Source organism: Ovis aries, chromosome 24, assembly GCF_016772045.2.
Source record: "Ovis aries strain OAR_USU_Benz2616 breed Rambouillet chromosome 24, ARS-UI_Ramb_v3.0, whole genome shotgun sequence".
NCBI classification, from domain to species: Eukaryota; Metazoa; Chordata; class Mammalia; order Artiodactyla; family Bovidae; genus Ovis; species Ovis aries.
The window spans coordinates 9,073,283-9,094,659 of NC_056077.1; the positions used below are offsets into that span (position 1 = coordinate 9,073,283).

At 44.3% G+C, this 21,377-nt stretch overlaps 1 protein-coding gene across 1 annotated transcript in view; it reads right to left on the reverse strand.

Annotated features, from left to right (window-relative positions):
* Positions 1–21,377, reverse strand: part of GRIN2A (glutamate ionotropic receptor NMDA type subunit 2A) — a 440,165-nt gene that overhangs the window by 55,933 nt on the left and 362,855 nt on the right. The window contains exon 9 of the mRNA XM_027961880.3: positions 18,333–18,493. Coding sequence (XP_027817681.1) covers positions 18,333–18,493 — 161 coding nt within the window. The remainder of the gene's footprint in view (positions 1–18,332; positions 18,494–21,377) is intronic.

Consider the following 21,377-nt stretch of genomic DNA (forward strand, 5'->3'; position numbering starts at 1 on the left):
CCGGCAGCTCTGGGGATGAAACAACACGGACATTAGAGGCGGGCACTGGCGGAAGAGCCCCTCAGAACGCAGAGCCGTGGCTGGAAGCCTCAGGCCTCACAGGGAGGAGCCGCTGATGTTTTTCTGCTTGGTTTTTTCTTCCCTTGCTTTTTTTTCCCCTTAATTTACTCATTTACTTATTTTTGAGGTGGGTCTTTGTTGCTGCGCAGGCTTTGCTCTGGTTCCGGCGAGCGGGAGCTACTCTCCTGCGGTGCACGGGCTTCTCATTGCAGTGGCTTCTCTCCTTGCAGAGCACAGGGGCTAGGGCACGCGGGTTTCTGCAGTTGCGCCATGCTGGTTCAGAAGTTGCGGCTCCCGGCTGTAGAGCGCATGGGCTTAGCTGTTCCGCAGCATGTGGGATCTTCCCGGACAAGGGATCAAACCTGAGTCTTCTGCGTTGGCAGGCAGATCCTTTACCACCGAGCTACCAGGGAAGCTTTTCTTTTCCTGCTTTTAAAGCGGAGATGTCTGCGGCCCTGCCATCCCAGCTCCTGCCAATCCACACGGCTGTCACTGGCTCAGTGCTTCTCCCATTTAGGGGCGGGGGAGGCTCAAAGATCCCGTCTGAGAACGATGATGGGGACAGAGTGCCTGCCAGGCCCACCTCTGCTCCCTACAGAAGGATGAGCTCCTCTGCAAACATTTGTGACAAATGAACCGACACCGTGGCTCCACCAGTGCGAGGGCTGGGACACAACCAGAGCCTGAAGAGTCATGCTGTGCGGTGCTGGCTGTGGGACATCCCCCCCCACCCAGGCATCACCGAGGCTGTGTGGGTGCTGTCATCCTCTCCCGTCACCCGCGGTCCTCAAGGAAAGCAAATGATTAAAAATGACAGTGACTCCGAATGAGAGGGGAAAATAAGACCTCCTCTCTGCAGATTTGCAAAGAGCAAAGGAGGACTCTCACATGGGTCCCATGCTACTTTCACCCAGCGGCTTCCTGCCGCATTTTGACAGCTTTGCGGAGCTGCTGCGGCTTCCTCCAGTGTGTAGATCTGACCCTGTTACTTCAGCGGGTCTCTCTTGTAAGCTACACGATGGCCTGAACGTTCACTCCCGGCCCTAAGACTGTCTGCCAGCCAAGCAGACTTCCCCTTGCAAAATGCGAGACTGTGGCCTCCAGTCACCGCATGGTTCCTTTGGGGAAAGGGGCTTGTATCGTCAAGGGGCTTGACATTTCCTCATCAAAAGTTTCCGGTTTTAGCTCATCATCTCCTTGTGCATGTTTTCAGAGGCTCTCTGGGGGGTCTTAGCACATTTAAAGGCTAATTATACAGTTAAAGTTAATTATTCATTCATTAACATTCAAGAAGTCTTTAACTTAGACACTGACTTGTTCTGATGAATTAATGGAACCAGAACGTGTGTTGTGTGCGTGTATGTTTTGGAGGTCTAGTGCAAAGCGTTAGTGAGACTTGGGCATTGGATGCTAACTGGTTGTATTTTGGGGTGCGGTGCTCATCAAAGCCTTCTTAGGAAGAGGAGCACGGCAGTCAGCAGTTCAGGCAGGTCAGCAGGATGAATGTGGGACAGTGGAGGGGGCTCAGGTCTGCCTCGGCCAGCGCTATGGATGAGAGCTGGTCATGGGGCCTCTCTGAGCTTTGGTTTTCTCATCTGTAAGGTAGGGGAATAGCAACTCTTTCATGGGACTGGACAGTTCTTGTTTAGTCCTCAGTTGTGTCTAAATCTTTATGACCCCGTGGACCACAGCACGCCAGGCCTCCCTGTCCTTCACCATCTCCCCAAGTTTGCTCAAACTCATGTCCATTGAGTCCATGATGCCATCCAACCACCTCATCCTCTGTCGTCCCCTTCTCCTCCTGCCCTCAGTCTTTCCCAGCATCAGGGTCTTTTCAAATGAGTCAGCTCTTCGCATCAGGTGACCAAAGTCTTGGAGCTTCAGCATCAGTCCTTCCAATGAATATGCAGGGTTGATTTCCTTGGATACAGGATGGATGAAAATGGGAGTGAAGGTGTTTTGGAAATTGTGTTTCCTGGTACGAATCCAGGGGATGGCTGGGGCAGGGGTGACATACATGAGCAGAGAAGCCATGGTGTGCAAATCACCATCAAAGCATCCAGACTCAGCCTTACCGGTAGGTGAGGCACATTCACGGGCCCAAGAAGAGGTACCCTTGGTGCACGACAGCCTTTGGAAGTGTCTGCTTGGGCAAGGGACACTCAATTCATACAGAGACCGTACCTGCCATCAGCATGGGATGGTCTGAAATAGATTTTAGGAAAATGACCCAGAATCACATTTTGAAGTTTATGTGTACAAACTTTGAAGTCAGAATTATACCAACCTTGATGCCTTTTCACTAAGGAAGCATTTTTCAGAGCAAACTCCATTAAGCTAATTTAATTCCTAGATGAATGCCTCGTGTAGCAGAGTTGAATTATTTCCAATTTTTTTTTTTTTAGAAATTATTTTCACTGGGATCAATTCCTTTGTGTTGCAGTTTTACAAGGATTTGATTCATTGATCAGTGTTTGGACCGTAACAAATTTTACTAATTTATAACTTCTGCCATCTTGAGCTTTCTCTAATGGGGTTGGTGGCCATCAAGTCCAATTCTCCTGGGTCAAAATTGCGCAGAGAAGCAAAGTTGGCCAAGAAGATTTGAGTCATTTATGGATTTGCAGTCAATAACAAATTTCACCCTGTGTGCTTTTCGCTGCTGTCAGTTTAATTTGTGTTGATTAATTCTTCACAGTAATATTCACTGTGAATTGGGTAAAAAAGATGGATGGTGACTATTTATTTTTTAACTGAGAACATTCTGAACAGTATTGTAAGACTGAGACAGAGAGAGGCAGAGAAGGAGGGAGAAAACAAGAGAGGGGGAAAATACAGATGGAAGCAGACACCAAGGAAAATGGGAAGACAGGAAGAGAAGAAGACAGGAAAGAACAACAAAGAGAGTGAGGGAGAGATAGAGGAGGAGAGAGTGGTTAAGACAGAGAGGGAGAGAGTGAAAAGAGGGAGACCGGCCTACAAGAAGAGACTCAGAGCTGAGAGGGAGGGAGAAGGGAGGCCAAGAGAGGGGAAAGAGAGAGAAAGAAGAAGGAAGGGAGCAAACGAGGAGGGAAGGAAAGGAGGAGGGGAGAAAAAGGAGGAGGGAGTTCAGCTCAGTCCAGTCGCTCAGGCGTGTCTGACTCTTTGCCCCATGGACCACAGCATGCCAGACCTCGCTGTCCATCACCAACTCCCGGAGTTGACTCAAACTCATCTCCACAGAGTCAATGATGCCATCCAACCATCTCATCCTCTGTCATCCCCTTCTCCTCCCGCCCTCAATCTTTCCCAGCATCAGGGTCTTTTCCAATGAGTCAGCTCTTTGCATGAGATGACCGAAGTATTAGAGTTTCAGCTTCAACATCAGTCCTTCCAATGAACACTCAGGACTGATCTCCTTTAGGATGGACTGGTTGGATCTCCTTGCAGTCCAAGGGACTCTCAAGAGTCTTGGGAGAGAGAGTGGAGAAAGGGAGAAACAGCGGAAAGCAAGCAGGGCAAACAGTTTGCCTACTAACAACCTCACGAACAGGACAAGGTTAAAAGGATACATCAAACCCCCTCTTCTTCATTACTGCTGAATGTAACAAACTAACCTTATCCAAGATATTGATAGATCATGTACTGCAGCCTTTTGATTTTTCAGGAGAGAAAACCAAAGCCCAGAGGAGGTCTCTGCCCTGGGTGTCCCACAGCATCAGAGCTTCCAGACCCGTCTACCACCTGCCAATGCAACCCGCCTTCAGGGCCAGGCTGTCACCGGCTCCTGGAATCAGAGCGCCTGTCCTCAGGCTGGGTATGGAGTCAGAGAAGCGCCACTGTGGGGCGTTGGGTGAGTCTGTGCTCAGACCTAAGCCTTGACTTCCCCATCTGACCAGAAGGGAAACTGTCTCTTCTGGTGGTTGTACTCTGGTTGAAGGAAGGAATGACTGGAAACTTGCTTGCGGGATTAGAAAGCGCTATGCAAATGCTGTTCCTTCTTCATGCTACCGCTCATGCTCTGACCAGGAAAAGTATTGATTCCTGCCGACACGTCAGTCTTTTATGGAGTTTCTTAGTAGATATTCTTCAAGGGATGGGATCAGAGTAACCCAACTACTGCAAAAGTTCCACGGTGCGCAGCACAGTATTTAAAACGCTCATATTACAAAGAATGTTTTCTGTTACAGACTTTTCCTGAATGTTGACGTGCGTCAGACACTGCTCTCTGCCTGCCTGTCTCATTTAATCCTTACAATGGTTCTAAGTGCAGGTTCCTAAGGTATGGTTCCTAGGTGAAGGAATCATAGTTAGCATTATTTTATAAACAAAAACCCTGAGGTCTATGAAGTTAATTAGCTTGTCTAAAGTCCCACAACTGACCGTCAGCAGAGAGGGAATTTGAGTCCAGGATGCTTGGCTCTTAAGCATCACCACACACTCCTGGTAAAGATGGTGATCCTGCTGAACTTGTCACATACCAGGACTGAAAGACAGGGACTCTCAAAGGCCAGAAAGTATATGACAGTGAGAGACTGGGGAAAGAATCAATGAAAGCCTATTATGTATCTGATATAGTGCCGGGATTTTCCCTAAGTCAATTCATTCAGTCCTCAAACGTGTTCTGAATGTGCTTGTTCAATCCTGTCTGACTCTTTGTGATCCAAAGGACTGACTGTAGCCCACCAGGTACCTAAGTCCATGGGATTTTCCAGACAAGAATACTGGAGTGGGTAGCTATTTCCTCCAGGATTTGGAAGCTGTGGGAAATAGCCTCAGAGAGGTTATTTAAATTTCCAGAAGTCACACAGCTGGTAATTAGCAGAGTAAGAAAATAAAGCTAGGTATTCCTCAATTCAAGGTCAATGCTCTGAATCATGGGGTCATTCAGAAAATAAATAAGTCAATCAATCAGCTGAATAAGACTAACCTTTTCTAGAAAGTATAAATACTCTGACCCAGAAATCATACTTCTTAAGATCATTCCTAAAGAATGACTTGCCAAAGCACACAGACACCTCATCATGGATTTTAACATGACCATATTACCAAGAGCCCCCCAGAGGGAGCTAATATAATAAACTGTGCTATATGCAAACCATGGAATTCTTTCTAGCCATCAAAGAGAATGAAGGCAAGAGACACCTATGGACATGGAAGGCACTTCAAAACACATTATTAACTGAAAAACCAAACTGTGCCTTACTTCACAGTGTTTGAAAGCACCCCACAGAATAAAACTTTATAATTATATGTGAACACATAAATATTTGCAAATTCATCTGACAAAGATCTGGGAGAAATGGCATGTATATCAAAGACAGCACACTGCTTACCTGCAGGGAGTGGGGGTGATTTGGAATTGGGACACAGTCAAATGGATGCTTATTTATCTGCATGTTTTACCAGCAAGGATATCTTCTTTTGTGAGAGTGATAGAGCAGAGTGATTAACAGCAGAGATGCTGGAGCCACTTCAAATCCCATCTCTGAAGCTCACCAGCAAGAGACTTAAGCTGTGCACGGCAGTGTGGGCATACACGCTCATCCGCTCAGTTGTGTCAGACTCTTTGCGACCCTGTGGACTGTAGCTTGCCAGGCTCCTCTGTCCATGAGATTTCTCAGGCAAGAATACTGGAGTGGGTAGCTATTTCCTCCAGGATTTGGAAGATGTGGGAAAAAGGCTCAGACAGGTTGTTTAAATTTCCTTAAAAATTTAGGAGTGGGTTGCCATGTCCTTCTCTGGGCAATCTTCCTGACCCAGGGACTGAACCTACGTCTCCTGCACTGAAGGTGGAGTCTTTACCTCTAAGCCACTTGGGAAGCCCACACGCAGTGCAGGGGAGCCAAATTTGCCATCCCAAATGGTGTCTCTTTGGCATGAGGACTAAGTTAGGCTGATTATTTTTAAGAAACAAGAGACTCAGGAGATGTTTCTTTTTACCTCCTCCTTAACTGCCTGAAGAATTTAGATGAAGGGCTTGTTCCCAGAATAGAGCTACCACCAGAGCTGTCTGCAAAGAACATGGATTTACTCTGTTTGGGGAGACAGAACAGGGATTAAAGATCGGTGTGTCCCACTGTCTACTGTGGCCCGGCAAATTTATTTCCCAAACATCTGCTTTCCCAGCTGCATGTCATTTGCCTTCCTCTCCTGGGAAGCCCCAACCCGCCCGCCTCCAACATCCTCTTTTGTCTTTTGCTGAGGATGGTAGGTGAGGCTTGGGCCCTTTGGGTGAGTTAGCCAGTTCTCCTGGGTCTCTCCCACATACACATTATTAAAATTTTATTTGACTTTCTCCCGCTAACCTGTCTCACCTCAATTTAATTCTTTGACCAGCCAGGAAAACACTAGAAGAGTCGGGAAACATTTCTCCCCCTGCCATGCTTGATGATCGTTTCTCTGTACACCCAGTGCAGATTGGATATGCCAACCCTCATGGGGCGGCTGTGAAATTAAATGAAGAATTATAGGTAAGTGCTTATAAGAGCATCTGGCAGAGAGAGAGAACAGCTAAGCATTTGAGATGAGGAAGCAGGGATGGAAACTAGCCAACATAATAATCGCATCGCCCAGGGGTCAGGTAGTTTACATGCAAGAACCTGTATTGTACCCTTCTCCACTGAGCGACATCGGGTGACACTCCCAAGCACATACTGGATGGAGGCCTCCCCCGCAGACCCCAGACCCCAGATGAGAGCCTTCTGCGGCAGTGCTCATGTCAGACACCAACAGAGGATGCTGTTGGGAAAACCACACTGGTGCCCAGGTGAGTGCCCAGGTGGGTTGAATAGTGTCCCTCCCTCAAATTCACATCCATCAGAACCTCAGAATGCAACCTTACTGGGAAGTTGCGTCTTTGTAGATGTAATTTGTTAAGGCTCTCCAGACAAAATCATCCTGGGTTTAGGTGGGCCGTAAATCCGATGACTTAGAAGCATCCCTCGTAAAAAGAGGAGACACATGGAGGTCACACGGAGGAACCAGGTCACATGGAGACAGAAGCAGAGATCTTAATGACGGTGCCCAAGTGAAGAGCCACCAGAAATGAGAAGAGACAAGGACAATTCTCCCCCAGGGTCTTTGGAGGAAGTGTGACCTTGCGGACACTTGGCTTTTAGACTTGTGGACTCAAGAGCTGGAAGAGATTATGTTTCTGTTGTTTCAAGCCCCAAAGTTTGTGGTTATTTATTACAGCAATGCTAGGGAACTGCCACCGTAGGGAAACCCAAGGAGCGGTGCCCGAGTTTCTACTGCTCCTCAATCTGCGTTTCTCTCGATGGAAGGAGGGCAGAGGCCACTGTCTGGGCCCCAGGCACTCACCACAGGGTGTGGACAGCATCTTCCGACCTGTGCTAAGAACTAACCTGGCAGCTGGAAAACTCACACGTCCTCCCACTCCTGCTAGAAAGAGCAAGAGGACACACAGAGCTGATGCGTTAATGTGGAGACCATTTTAGCACCTGGGTCAGTGGGAGCTTGTTCACAGTGGAGAGAGAGGAAGCATACTACCAAGATTTTCCAAATCTGAGCCCCTGATGGGCAGGAGCATCAGCTTCTCTGGTCCTAGGCCTCATACCTCACGACAAAAGTGAGGTTCAGCACTTCCCGGAATCGTTCACTTGCCAGGACAAGCAGAGAGGTAGACATCAAGGATAAAAGGAGATGCTGGGCTGAGTCTGAGTGCCAGCGCTGTCGCTCACTTAACTTTTGGACAAGTTGCTTCTGCTCCTTGAGCCTCAATTTCACCTTCCGTAAAATGGAGAGAACTCCTGTTTGGTAGAGCTGAATCAGTATGAAATGAGATGTCATATCTGAAGTTTGAGTTTGGTAACTCAACTGTGTGAGTTTGGCAACCAATCAGGAGAAGTGATCCCTAAGGAGACAAGGAGATGGAATCTGCCAGGAAGCTCCTGCTCATTCAGTTGCCCCAGGAAGAATTTCCTAACCACGTGGCTCCCAATATAAGGAACACATCCTTTGCTCAGCTGGCTTTTCTCTGTGAGTTCATTTCTTTTCTCCATTTCAATGGAAGGAGAAATAGTGACCATTTTAAAAGCAGCACTAACCTTTCAAAGAGAGGAAGAGACATTTTAAAGCATGGGCAAAATTAGTTCTGAGTTTTTATAACAACGAGCAATCAGAAACAGGCTAATTGTGCACTGTTCTAGAAATGTTCATATTTAGTGTTTTAAGTCATGACTCAAAGCGTGGGCTCTGGAGCAAGTGTGACTGCAGATAAGCTCTTTAACCTTCCTGGTGCCTACTTCCTCGATTGTAAATACAAATCGTGATCATTGTTGCCTCCCAGGGTTGTTAGGAGGTTTAAATAAGACACTTCAGGCAATGCATTCAGAACGGTACCTGGCACACAGGTAAATAATATCCTTCAGTTGGAAATACTTTGCTTGGTTTCCAAAACAATTCAGGCAGGTTATTCAAACTGCAGTAGAAGAAGTTTTCAGCATATGGAGAAAGCAATTTGAGTGAACTGAATTCTGAGATGGAAAAGCAGGTAAGGCCTTAGGGAAAGTCAGAAAGCAGATATTCACGCCATAAGCTCTCTGCAGTTGCTAACGGAAGATCATAAATTAAGCTTTGAGTTATGTAGAAGCCCGAGCAAAAAGAGCACTATGAGGAATTACAGGACTTGTTGTCCATGAGATAAAAGCACCTTACAGCCAAGAAAAACAATGTTGTTCACAGCACAGAAGTCTGAGACATGATGTAGAATGGCAGTCTGAGCTAACTGGTACAGTAACAGCATCAGCCAGCTCTCTGAAATAACTGTTTTCTTGGAGGGCCTTCCGGTGCCAGACAGCGTATGATGAAAACACACAGCAGTAAAAGTTAAATTAATTAATCTTTATCTAACTCAGTAAAATAGCACCTCCTCGTTAAATGTGATAATTGTCCCACAAAACTGTATAGATTCAACTGAGAAAAGCCAAACAGGTTTGCAAGGACACCGGTTCAATGTATATAAACTATGATCATGTGGACAAATGCCCAAAGGAAATACAAGAAGACCTGAATAATTATGTTCAGAAAAACACTGTTTCCTTCTTACTACAAGTAACACTTTTGTTGCAGAAAAATGTGTGAAGTAAAAGAGGATAGAAAGCCCACAATCTTCATCAACTACAAGGTCTCTCATAATGTTTGATGTATTTCATTTTAGTCTCCTTTCTGCCTCTTTCTCTTCTCTGAATTTACAGAATTCGGATCCCATTTTATTCAACTCTTCCCCCATTAAAATTTTTTTTAATACTTTATGGGTGGTCGTGAATGTCCCTTAATATAGTTTTAATGGAGTTTAACAAGAGATAATTTCAAGAACAAAAAAGATTTCTCTGCTTTCTTGAGTTTTTGTTAAGGGTAAAATTGCTAACTCTCTGATGTGGTAGCAATTATTTTTGAGCTTTATTTGCCGTGTGGGGGTGGACCTCAGAAACCAGGTCACTGTCGATCTGATTTTCTCTGGAGACTGTGCTATTTCATTTAGGAGAACAGTTCACCAAACCCTGAGATCTATGCCTGTTTTCAAACTCAGCAGCTGGAAAGGAACCCTCTGAGTGGGATTCTGCATGACTGGTAAAATATAGCTAATAAAATATGCTCAGATGACACCCTTAAAAGAACTTGCTCTGCACGGCAACTCCACATCAGTGAGGATACTCATGCCTTCCTGGTCTACTTTTGCCCTGGCAATTTGAGGATCCCTGGACCAGTTTCTTCTGAGATGGAAAGGAGGATGCTGGGATCTCATCAACTCTCAGATTGCCAACTGACACATATATGTTATATAGTATCTGCATATTATACATCATATTAAATATATGTACATATACATATCGTGTTGTTGCTACTGTTCAGTCACTAAGTTGCATCAGACTCTTTGTGATCCCATGGGCTGTAGCATGCCAGGCCTTCCTGTCTCTCACCATCTCTGGCAGTTTGCCCAAGTTCATGTCCATTAAGTCGGTGATGCCATCCAACCAACTCATCTGCTGTTGCCCCCACTCCTCCTGCCCTCAATCTTTCCCAGCATCAGGGTCTTTTCCAGTGAATCTGCTCTTAGAATCTGGTGGCCAAAGTATTGGAGCTTCAGCTTCAGCATGAGTTCTTCCAGTGAGTATTCAGGGCTGATTTCCTCCAGGACTGACTAGTTTGATCTCCTTGCTGTCCAAGGGACTCTCAAGAGTCTTCAAGCTGAAACAATCAAGGCCCAAAAGACTCAGGAAGAAACCGTGACATTCCTCCTAACTGCCTAAGAGAAAGACGGAGGGCCTGTCCCAGATTACAGCTATCAGCAGAGACGTCTGCAGAGGACATGGGCTAAGTGTGGTCAGGGAAATTCTAGGCTGGGCCTAGAGGTGAGAGTGTACTCCATTGATTCTGCTGGCCCAGCAAACGTTTATTTATCAAACACTTGCTTTCTTATCTCCGTGGCAATTGCCTTCCTATCCTTCAAGTTTCAAACCACTACCCTCAACACCTTCTTTTGTCTTTAGCTGAAAATGGTATTTAAGGTGAGTCTTTGGCCATTTTGGTGAGTTACTTGGTTTTCCCAGCTCTCTCCAAGGTTTCAGTTCAGCTCAGTTCAGTCGCTCAGTCGTGTCCGACTCTTTGAGACCCCATGGACTGCAGCATGCCAGACCTCCCTGTCCATCACCAACTCCCGGCGTCGACTTAAACTCATGCCCATTGAGCCAATGATGCCATCCAACCATCTTATCCTCTGTCGTCCCCTTCTCCTCCCACCCTCAATCTTTCCCAGCATCAGGGTTTACATGCTATTAAACTTCCGTTTGACTTTCTCCTGTTAATCTGTCTCATGTCAATTTAGTTATTAGATTAGCCACAAGAATCTAGAAAGGAGGCACATTTCTTCCTCCACAATAATATAATACAGAACTTTGGTCTTCAATTTTCCTTTCAACTCTAATCTCATATATCCAATTGCCTTGCTGGCATTGACAAGTCGGGGAGCAAGCCTAACTCCTACAGTCAATAACTCTACAGTGTGAAGTACTTAGTTAACTAGCCTGTTGGGTAATTCGTTAACCTTGCAGAGCCTTAGGTTCTTCATCTTTTTAAGTACCCAGCTCATAGGAATAATAGTACTCAGCTCATAGCAGTAAGAGTACCCAACTCACAGGAGCAACAGTACTCAGCTCATAGGAGTGAGAGTACCCAGCTCATAACAGCAAGAGTACCAGCTCACAGCAGTAAGACTACCAGCTCATAGCAATAGTAGTACCCGCTCAGAGGAATAATAGTACCCCTGAGTAACAGTAGTAATGGTACCCAGTAATGATACCCAGCTCACTGGCATCTTCTGAGGATGAAACGAAATTATGCACGTGAAGTGCTTGGAGCCGCATCTCACAGACTGCTAGGTTTCAATCAATGCAAAGATGAAATATCATGATGTTGTCCCAAAGGCACTTTCAGCTTACCTCATGCAAACCTAAACGTGTGTTCCTCCATGCCTCTGTTCTTTCTGAACCCTTCCTCTTCTCGGTCCTGTCCACTCCAGACAGAACAGCAGTTCTCAGTACTCAATGAATTAACCTTGCAAAGCCCAGGGACTGCCTGTACCTAAGTCACCAGCAGTGCCAATAAAAACAGGGGCTCCTGACGCCCACAGGCTTGGAGGTGCTGGCCCTAGCACAGGCACGCAATGTTTGCCTTTCCTATGAAAATGCTGCTGATGCTTGCAAAGAGATGTGACCACCCTCTCTGGCTTTTAGTATACGGACACCTCACAGTTTGGGTCTTTCCAATTCTTCTTCCAAACTACTCAGTGTAAGAGAAGCCAAAAGATGCACGTCTGCTTCCCAACATTGTCGGACTGGAAATGAAATCAGCAAAGGGACTGGGGAGGAGGCCTGACTGATGCTTCTAAAGGAAACTGGGACTTTTCCATAAATTTATATACGCATAATTGGACATGAAAGTCGGTTAAGATAAGAAAACATAAACCATCCCACTATGTCTTCAAATATTAGGCTCTTCAGAGTCATAAGAACGTAGATTGTTTAATTTAAATCTGGCGTAAGTGCTATGCTTGCAGTTTTGCCTACTTGCCAAAACCACTTGGAGAACATTGGCTTCTGATGACTGAACGTTTATAAATCTAAATCTGTCTCCACTCATTTCAGCCTCAGCTCCCTCTTCTAAAGCACATGGGCCCCACATTTGATTACTGTACATCAGAGTCACCTGAAGAACTTGTTAAAGCGTGCAGATTCCCAAGCAGGGGATCTAGAATTTGAATGCAGATGCGGAATTTGAATCTCCAAATTCCAGAGATTCAGGTTCTATTGGCTTAGTAGGGCTCAGGAATTCCCATTTTTATTAGCATCCCTACTGATTCAGGTGGGCTTCCCAGGTGGCCCAGGAGTAAAGAATCTGCCTGCCAATGTGGGAAACACGGGTGTGGGTTGGGAAGATCCCAGAGGAGAAAATGGCAACCCATTCCAGTATTCTTGCCTGGAGAGTTCCAAGGACAGAGGAGCCTGGCGGGCTACAGTCTACGGGGTCACAAAAGAGTTGGACATGACTTAGTGATTAAACAACAACTGATTCAGGCCCTATTGGCCTGGAAACCCAGGGTCATGAAACGCTCATCCATCTTTGGTTCAGGAGACCCCCACATGTCAGAACAGAGCTGTTCCTGAAAACCCCATCTGTCAATGTCTGCAGATCAACCCTATTTTCTCACTGATTTGCTTGATATTTTCTGGGATGTTTTATCTCCATTTATTACACATTTCAATAAACCATGACACTTAAAAAACTTAGTTTCAAATGACACAACAACTTAGTTTCAAGTTTCTGTGCCCCAAGACTCTTAAAGTGATTCTGGATTGTGAAGACAAGCTACATGTTTAGACTAGCTGGCCTACTCTTTATGTGCGTAATGTATTTATTGAACTTGCAAACAGTAGTTCTCAGATTTTACCTTGTATCAAAATCACCTTGGAGCAGCAGGATGCTTGTTAAAATGCAAATCCAAAATCTCTACCACTAAAGAGAAGGTCTTGTGTTAGTCCCAAACCTTGCATTTTTACAAGGAACCATTCGATTCAGGTGGGCCTCCCTGGTTGCTCAGTCAGTAAAGAATGTGCCTGCAATGCAAGAGATCCGGATTCGATCCCTGGGCTGGGAAGATCCCCTGGAGAAGGCAAATAGCAACCCACTCCAGTATTCCTGCCTGGAGAAGTCCACGGACAGAGGAGCCTCAGGGGCTACCGTCCATGGGATTGCAAAGAGTCGGACACGACTGAGTGACTAGCACAGACACACATTTGATTTAGGTAGAGTTGGTTCCCTGGCCAGGGTTGGAGACACCCAGCTGTGAAGAGTTATTCTAAATCCTTTCTGCAAAACTGACAGCCGTTTATAATTGTGGTTTGTCTGGATTTAGCATTTTGGAAAGTGCTAAAGAAGTATTCAAGTTGCTGACACAAGTAAAAGAATCTCAGAATTATTTCAGAGACTGAAGAACCCAGCCCTTTTACTCTTTAGATGCGGAAATTGAGGCTCCGGGACGTGACATGACTTGTCCAAGGTCACAGCTCGCTAATGATAGAGCCCAGACTCAGACTGAGCTGGGCCTCTTGTTTAACCATAATCCAAAGTCCCTCTTGTGTTCCAGACTCTTCTAGTTAGTTACAGTTCATAAAGGAGCCTCCCCGTTTCATTGACCCTGCTGTATATGTACTTATAATCACTAAAGCACAGATGTCAGTGAGACTTGTGAGTGGAGGGGTGGGACCCAACAGCTGAGTTACTTGCTCTGGGTTTTCTAAGCCAAGCCTCACTGGATTCTAGCATATTGGGGGTAGCATAAAGGGAATATCCTGAAATCCAACAATCCAGAAGCACATAGGGCACCTCCCTGTCCTTTTTGAGAAGAGAAACTTCTAGAGATGCTATACATAGTGAAGGAAGGGAATGTCTATTTTTTTAAAGCTGGGGTTTATTATTATCATTATTACATGAGGAGTTTATTATTCCTTAAACTGTATATCCTCATGATATTTACTCTTATAAAATAATTTCATAATACATTTCCTATTTTAAAGTAATGTATTTCAAAATGAAAAATTTTAAAAGAAAATGGGATGGGAAAGGGAAAAGGCAACTCAGTGTGGAGAAGCGGACACCGGAAAGACAGAAGTCTCACGATGGGATGAGCAGACACGATCAATACACAGAAGCTGTCAGACCTGGGTACAGTTTGGTGGTAATGGCAGTTCTTAAATTTAGTTCTCATAATCATCTGAGGAGTTGCAGTCGTCTTTGTGAGCCCAAGGACTGCAGCCTGCCAGGCTCCTCTATCCATGGAATTCTCCAGGAAAGAATACTAGAGTGGATACCCACCTCCCTTCTCCAGGGGATCTTCCTGACCCAGGGATTGAACCCAGGTCTCCTGCATTGCAGGTAGCTTGTTTACCGTCTGAGCCACCAGGGAAGGTCCTCTCATACTTCAGCCCAAGAAAAATTCCAAATATTAAAAATGCAACCAAAATAGAAGAGGTTAAAACTATTTTATATCTGAGTGAAAAGGAGTTTTGAACTACAACTCAAAATCAGTGACGATACCAAATATTAATCTCCACAGGAAAAAAAATTATCTGCAAGCTCAAAAGATAAAGTAACAACAACAGAAAACTGGGACAAACATTTGTAATCATACCACAAATAAAGGGCTCATTTCTCTAATAGATAAATTAATACGAAAAGATCATCAAAACAAGAGAAAAAAAAAATGAATGTTTTCAAAAAAGTAATTGCAGAAGGCTTTTAATTACATTTGGCAAAAAAAGTTATGAATAATAAAAATGGTGCAAATTTAAATGTTGGCACATATTTTACCCATTATCTTTGCAAAATTTTCAAAGACTGATGACATGCTGTGTTGACAAAGACTTTGAGGAGACAGGTACGTTTATACAGCAGGGGGTAAAGGTGAATTTCCTTGGGAGGGAAATTTGTCAATGTTTGTCAGAATCACAGCTCTGTGTGTAGTCTTTCACCCAGCAATCCGAGAAATTTCTCCTACAATGCATGTATGTGACGCACATGCAAGCATATTCACTGCAGTATTGTTTTCAACAACAAAAAAATGATATCCTAAATATCCATCAGTAGGGGACTGATGAAATACCATATGGTACACTCACACAAAGAAAAAGACTATAATTTTGTAGAAAAAAGAAAAAGTCTCTGCAGCTGTTTATGCTTTGATAGAGAAAGATCTGGAAGGATACACAGGAAAAGCAGTAAAGGTGATTACTGGGTAAGGGTAAAGGGTACTGGGGCTTCCCAGGTGATGATATAGCGCTAAAGAACATGCCTGCCAACGCAGGAGATGTAGGAGACGCGGGTTTGATCCAGGGGTCAGGAAGATCCCCTGGAGGAGGAAATCGTAACCCACTCCAGTATTCTTGCCTGGGGAATCCCATGAACAGAGGAGCCCAGTGGGTCACAGTCCATGGAGTCACAAAGAGTCATGTGACTGAAGCAACTTAGCACGCACGCGCAGAGGGTACTAGGCAAAAAAGGCACATTGTGGAAGGAAGGCTCTCCACTGTTTAATTTTTATTTTTGAATTGTGTAAATGAACTATCTATTCAAAATTTGATTTAAATAATTATCTGAGAAGCCTGTTAAACATATAAGTGATTTCCCCTAATATTAACTCCACTGAGACAGAATCTCCAAGTATAAGCAGGAGTGCCCTCACCTATAACAGTGTGTGTAGCTATTTCTTTAAAAAAAAGAAAAAGGCACACTCCTTTAGCTCTAGTTTCTGAGTTTAAAGTAACAATGTCATGCATTCTCCTCTCTGGAGATTGAACGCAGAGTAAACTCACCATCTGCCCAAGTTTGCTAAGATGGATGTTATAATCATTATATGGCTTCCTGAGAACAATTCATACAATTTATGGCCAGGGATGGTTTGTATATCTCTACTCTTTTTTGTTTGCATTATTTAAAAAAATTGAAAAAGAAAAAGAAAAAAAAACCCCTATTTTGTCCTCTGGGTAACAGATAGACGAAGAGAAGACCAGTCAGCCTTCAGCCATTGTTTCTAACTATTGTCCTGACATTTATCCTCATGGTCTGTTCAGAATAACAGTATATATTGATGAAAATACCACAGTGGAAACAAACAAAAACTCATGTCTATGGCTAAGCTGGAAAGTCATCAAAAATTTGTCTTTTCTGATATCTACCAAAAGTGAACTTCCCACATTCTATAGTTTGGCAATTCCAATGTTAGGTATATAACAAGGAAAATGTATCCACTTGTGCAACAGAAGACATGTAGGAAAAAGCCCTAAGGAGCTTGACTCATAATAGCCCCACGTGGAACACCACCCCGGCATCCATCACGGTTAGCAGAGATGTGCGCGTTGTGGTATGTCCCCACACCAAAAATTCTGCATAGCAACAAGACTGAAAGAGCCAGAGAGACATGCAGTGACCCCACTAACAGAATGGTGACCCAGAAAAAGGGCAATCCAGAAAGAAAACGTGATTTCGTTATATGTTAGAATAACAGGGCAAAAGAATCTACGGTTTTAGAAGTGAGGATGGTAGACGGAAGACAGTACAGTAAGTCCCCTACGTACGAACAGGTTCCATTCTGAGAGTGAGTTCAGTTAAGGCCAATTTGTTTGTAAGTCCAACAAAGTTAGCTTAGTCCCCAGCTAACCTAATTGGCTATATAGTACTGTACTGTAATAGGTTTATAATACTTTTCACGCAAATAATGCGTAAAAAACAAACAAGCACAAAAAATAAAGAAAACGTTTCTAACCTTACTGGCCAGTACCTTGAAAAGTACTGTAGTTCAGGACAACAGCTGGCATACAGGGGCTGGCATCGAGTGAACAGGCAAGAAAAGTTACTGACTGGAGGAGGGAGAGGAGGTGGGAGATGGGAGAGCTGAAGGATCTGGGTGGTTAGGTCAGCTGGACAAAGTCATCAAGCTGCATATTTAACACTTGTACATTTTCTCAATTTTTGTTATGCCTTTCAGTAAGATTTTTAAAAGTCATGAACAGTGTGTGAATGAGTTTTGGATAAGTAACAGGCTCGACTTCTAAACAAATGCTCTCCCAGCCCCTGTTGAGATACCAAGAAATCCCTAAGGAGACTGAAAGACAAAATGCCATTGGCCTCATTTCCTGGAAATGATGCCGAGATCTGGGCATGATGCAGAGGGGTCCCTCCGCCCCACCAGAAAAAAAGCAGCAGCAAGACCTTCTCAATGCCTGGCAGAACAGCCAAGGCAAAGAGGCTGTGTGTTAATCCGCAAGGAGAATATACTGCAGCCCGTTTTACGTGTCAGAATTCCTGACAGCTGAGAGGGTACATGTAAGTTAATTTTCTGGATAAGCAAAAATTTCCTCTTTAAACAATCCCACCATTTAAAACAAAATTATTTTTAATGGAACCCTTTCAAAAACACATTTCACACATCACTGACTTTTCAAAAAGCTGAAGAGTCCACGGAATAGAATTTAACCTTTACACTAAATAACACTAGCAATTAGGTCCCATTTCAGTGCCAGGCACTATCTGAAATGCTTTACAGTGAATTTCCTCTTAATCCTCATAAAACCCCTAAGAATTAGGTCTTATCATTATTCCCACTTCACGTATGAGACTGAGGGCAATTGATTAATTGTCTGAGGTTATAAAACAGGTCTTCTGTTTAGAGCCTCAGTTATTTTGCATCTGCTAGCTTCCACAATGCCAACAGGTAGATGAGAATGTTCCCTATACCTCTAGAGAGACTGAGTTCTCACTGCTTTTCTCTCCCTATTTCCTTTCTCCTTCCTCAATGTGACACTCTTCTACAGAAGGCTACACCTCATAAACTCCTACCTAAAATCAGATAAAAATTGATAGCACTTTGTTTTCACCACTTGATATAAATTCCACCTCCTTAGATCTTCCTATGGCTAAAATAATCCCACTGAGTTGGGCCAACTTCTTTATCAGTTTAAGAGATCCCACTGGTTCTCTGCATTTCAAAGTGTCCTGGATTTGCTTTTTGCTTAGCACAACTCAGAAGGAAGGCTTGGATTCTCATCAGATTAACAAAAAAAAAAAAAAAAAAAAGCAGCCCTCAGCAGGGGGCTTCCTTGACCTCCAGCTCTTGAGAAAGTACAACACAGAAGCAGATAAGCACCAAGGCACACAGTCATTATCTGTAAGGCGCGTGGACGGGCAGGCCTGCAGAGCAAAAGAAAAGCCATCCTTACCCTGTTTTCAAGCTGACCAAGGCATCCTCGACTCCCTTCTGATTAAACTTGGTCATGTACTGGTGCATGTAGGGGTAGTTGTTCCGGATGTTTCTCTCCGTACTGCCGTTGGGCACCGTGCCAAATCGAAAGGGCGGGGAATAGTCGTGAGGTCTCTGAAACTGCAGAGAGACAGAGAGAGAGAGAGCAGGAGGAGAAAGAAGAGTCAGCCATCCTCTGCCACGTGTCAGGAGTCAAACACTGGCACGCGTTAGCCATTTTTGAGCTTCCTTTCTGCTCAATCACACCTTCCAGTTGTCTGGGAGCTCCAGGAAGTCAGAAACAGAGTCTGTCTTGTTCCTCACTGTTCCCTGGAGCCCACCACAGGGCCCAGCTGGGTGTGCAATAGATGCCTGTTGGATGGAATTTTAGAGAGACTGGCCTAGTGGGAGGGACACAGGGAGAACCTGGGAAATGCCAGTTGAGCTGGAGGTAATGTATGACGTTAGTTCAGTCATCAGCTTTACAGTGACATTTTCTGAGATTCTCACCAATCACTCCCATCTCTGGACTCCATTTACAATTCCTTCCAATACATTCCATCAGAAGATGATGAAGGGGAGCACAATTTGCCATCCCCAAATATACCTCCCTGGCATACGGATTTTTGGGGGGCTGGTTATTTTATTTTATTTTTTAAGATAGAGCAGACACAGGAGAAACTCTGAAAACTGAGTCCAAGTTAACCTTTTTGGAAGAAGCAAAAATCTTACATTTATAAGGGTGTCTTCCTCTCTGCAACCTGGAAGAGGATGATGACTAAATCTCTAAAACTCATATCAGTGGAGAAGGCAGTGACTTAAATCTGCATCACGACCGTACCCTTGCTTACTGTGCTTTTTCTGGTCACCTCCTGGAACTGACCTTCCTCCCCCCCTGCCACACATCCCCAACCCTCACTGCCCTGCATCTTTCTTACGTCTTCAGCTGAGGATAGAATTTAAACTGGTGGTTTGGGCTATTTTAGGGAGTCACTCAGTTTTCTTGGGTAGCTCCCATATATACAGGAGGTATACATGTTTTTCTCCAGTTAATCTGTCATTTGGTTTTTCTTTATGGGGCGTGGAGGTCTCAACCAAGAACCGAGAAGGGTAGAGGGACAGTCATTTTTCTTCCCTTACAATGATTCTATGTTATCATCTACTCATTCTCTAGCCATCATTCATTCATTCATCTGTTCATGCATGCAGGCAGGCAGTACTTGTCGAGGGCCTAACACATCCCAGGGGCTTCCCTGTGGCTCAGTGGTAAAGAATCTGCCTATCAATGGCAGAGACACAGATTTGGTCCCTGGGTTGGGAAAATCCCCTGGAGAAGGAAATGGCAACACATTCCAGTATTCTTGCCTGGGAAATCCCATGGACAGAGGAGCCTGGAGGGTACAGTCCATGGAGTCACAAAAGAGTCAGGCACAAGCTAGCCACTAAAACAACAACCCATCCCAGGCACAACGGCAGCCTCCATGAAGGTTTCTTGAGCTGGAGTCCATGCTAACCTTAGCTTCCCGGGCATACCCGTGTCCAGTGTGGCTACCGAGCCTCTGTAACGGCTCACTGTCCATGCTCCCCTCATCTTTCCTGATTGGCTGAGACTGGCTGTTCAGAACAGTCCTCCCCAAGATGTCCCACTTTGATCATGTGGTTATTTTTTTCACTCTCTTTATGCTGTGTGTTACATCAACTTATTTTCATATGTTTAATCATCTACACATTCTTTGGATAAATTTCATTTGGTCATGACATATTATCCTTTTTATATGCTTCTGCTTGACTTGGGTTGCTGGTAGCTTGCTGAGGATTTTTGCATCAATATTTTAAAAAGATGTAGAGAACAAATGTACAGACACCAAGGGAGGATGCGAGGGTGGGGTGGATTGGGATTGACATATATACAGTACTAGGTACGAAACAGATGACTAATGAGAACCTACTGCACAGCACAGGGAACTCTGCTCCACGCTCTGTGGTGACCTAAATGGGAAGGAGATCCAGGGAAGACGGGATGTATGTATACGTAGAGCTGATTCACTCTGCTGTGCAGGAGAAGCTAACAACATTATAAAGCTCGTGCTCAGTCGCTCAGTCCTGTCTGACTTTGTGACCCCATGGACTGTAGCTCGCCAGGCTCCTCTGCCCATGGAATTTATCAGGCAAGAATACTAGTGTGGGGTGCCATTTCCTACTCCAGGGGATCTTCCTGACCCAGGGATCAAACCCACGTCTCACATCTCCTGCATTTAGCTTCCTGCCGGCAGATTTTTTTTACCACTGGGCCACCTGGGAAGACCCAAAGCAACTATACTCCAATTAAAAACAATAAGACATTGGCCCATCTTTTTTTTTTTTTTTTTCCTTGTGATATCTTTGTTTACTTTAGTATCAAGGAAAAATACTGGCTTCATAGAATAAGTTAGGAAGTGTTCCCTTACTCTATTTTTCTGAAGAGTTTAAGAAGGATTGGTATTAATTCTTCTTTAAACTGGTAAAATTTACCAGTGAAGCTGTCTTTCCCTGAATTTTTCCATTCTTTAAAAAAATTATTTTTTTATTGAAGTGGAGTTGATTTACAATATTGTGTGAGCTTCTGGTATACAGCAAAGTGATTCAGTCATATATACATATTCTTTTCCATTATAGTTTATTACAAGATGTTGAACACAGTTCCCTGTGCTATACAGAGGGACTTGCTGTTTATGTTTGACATACAGTAGTTTGTATCTGCTAATCCCAAGCTCTTAATTTATCCCTCCCCCAGATACGCCAATTTGGCATGTGAATTATTTTGAACTGAAGGCATTCGAGATCCCGTGGGCTCAGGAGAAACTTTTCCCCCTTCCCTTAAAGAATTTAAATTGGGGGCCTTGCCCGTAAGAAGAATGATTATCAGAAATAACATTTTATGACCTATGACAGGCAAACATTTAATTACTGAACATCTGCTCTTCTCATCATCCTGTGAATCACCCACCTCCCTCTACAGCCCCAGGCTCCTACTCTACTCCTTAGC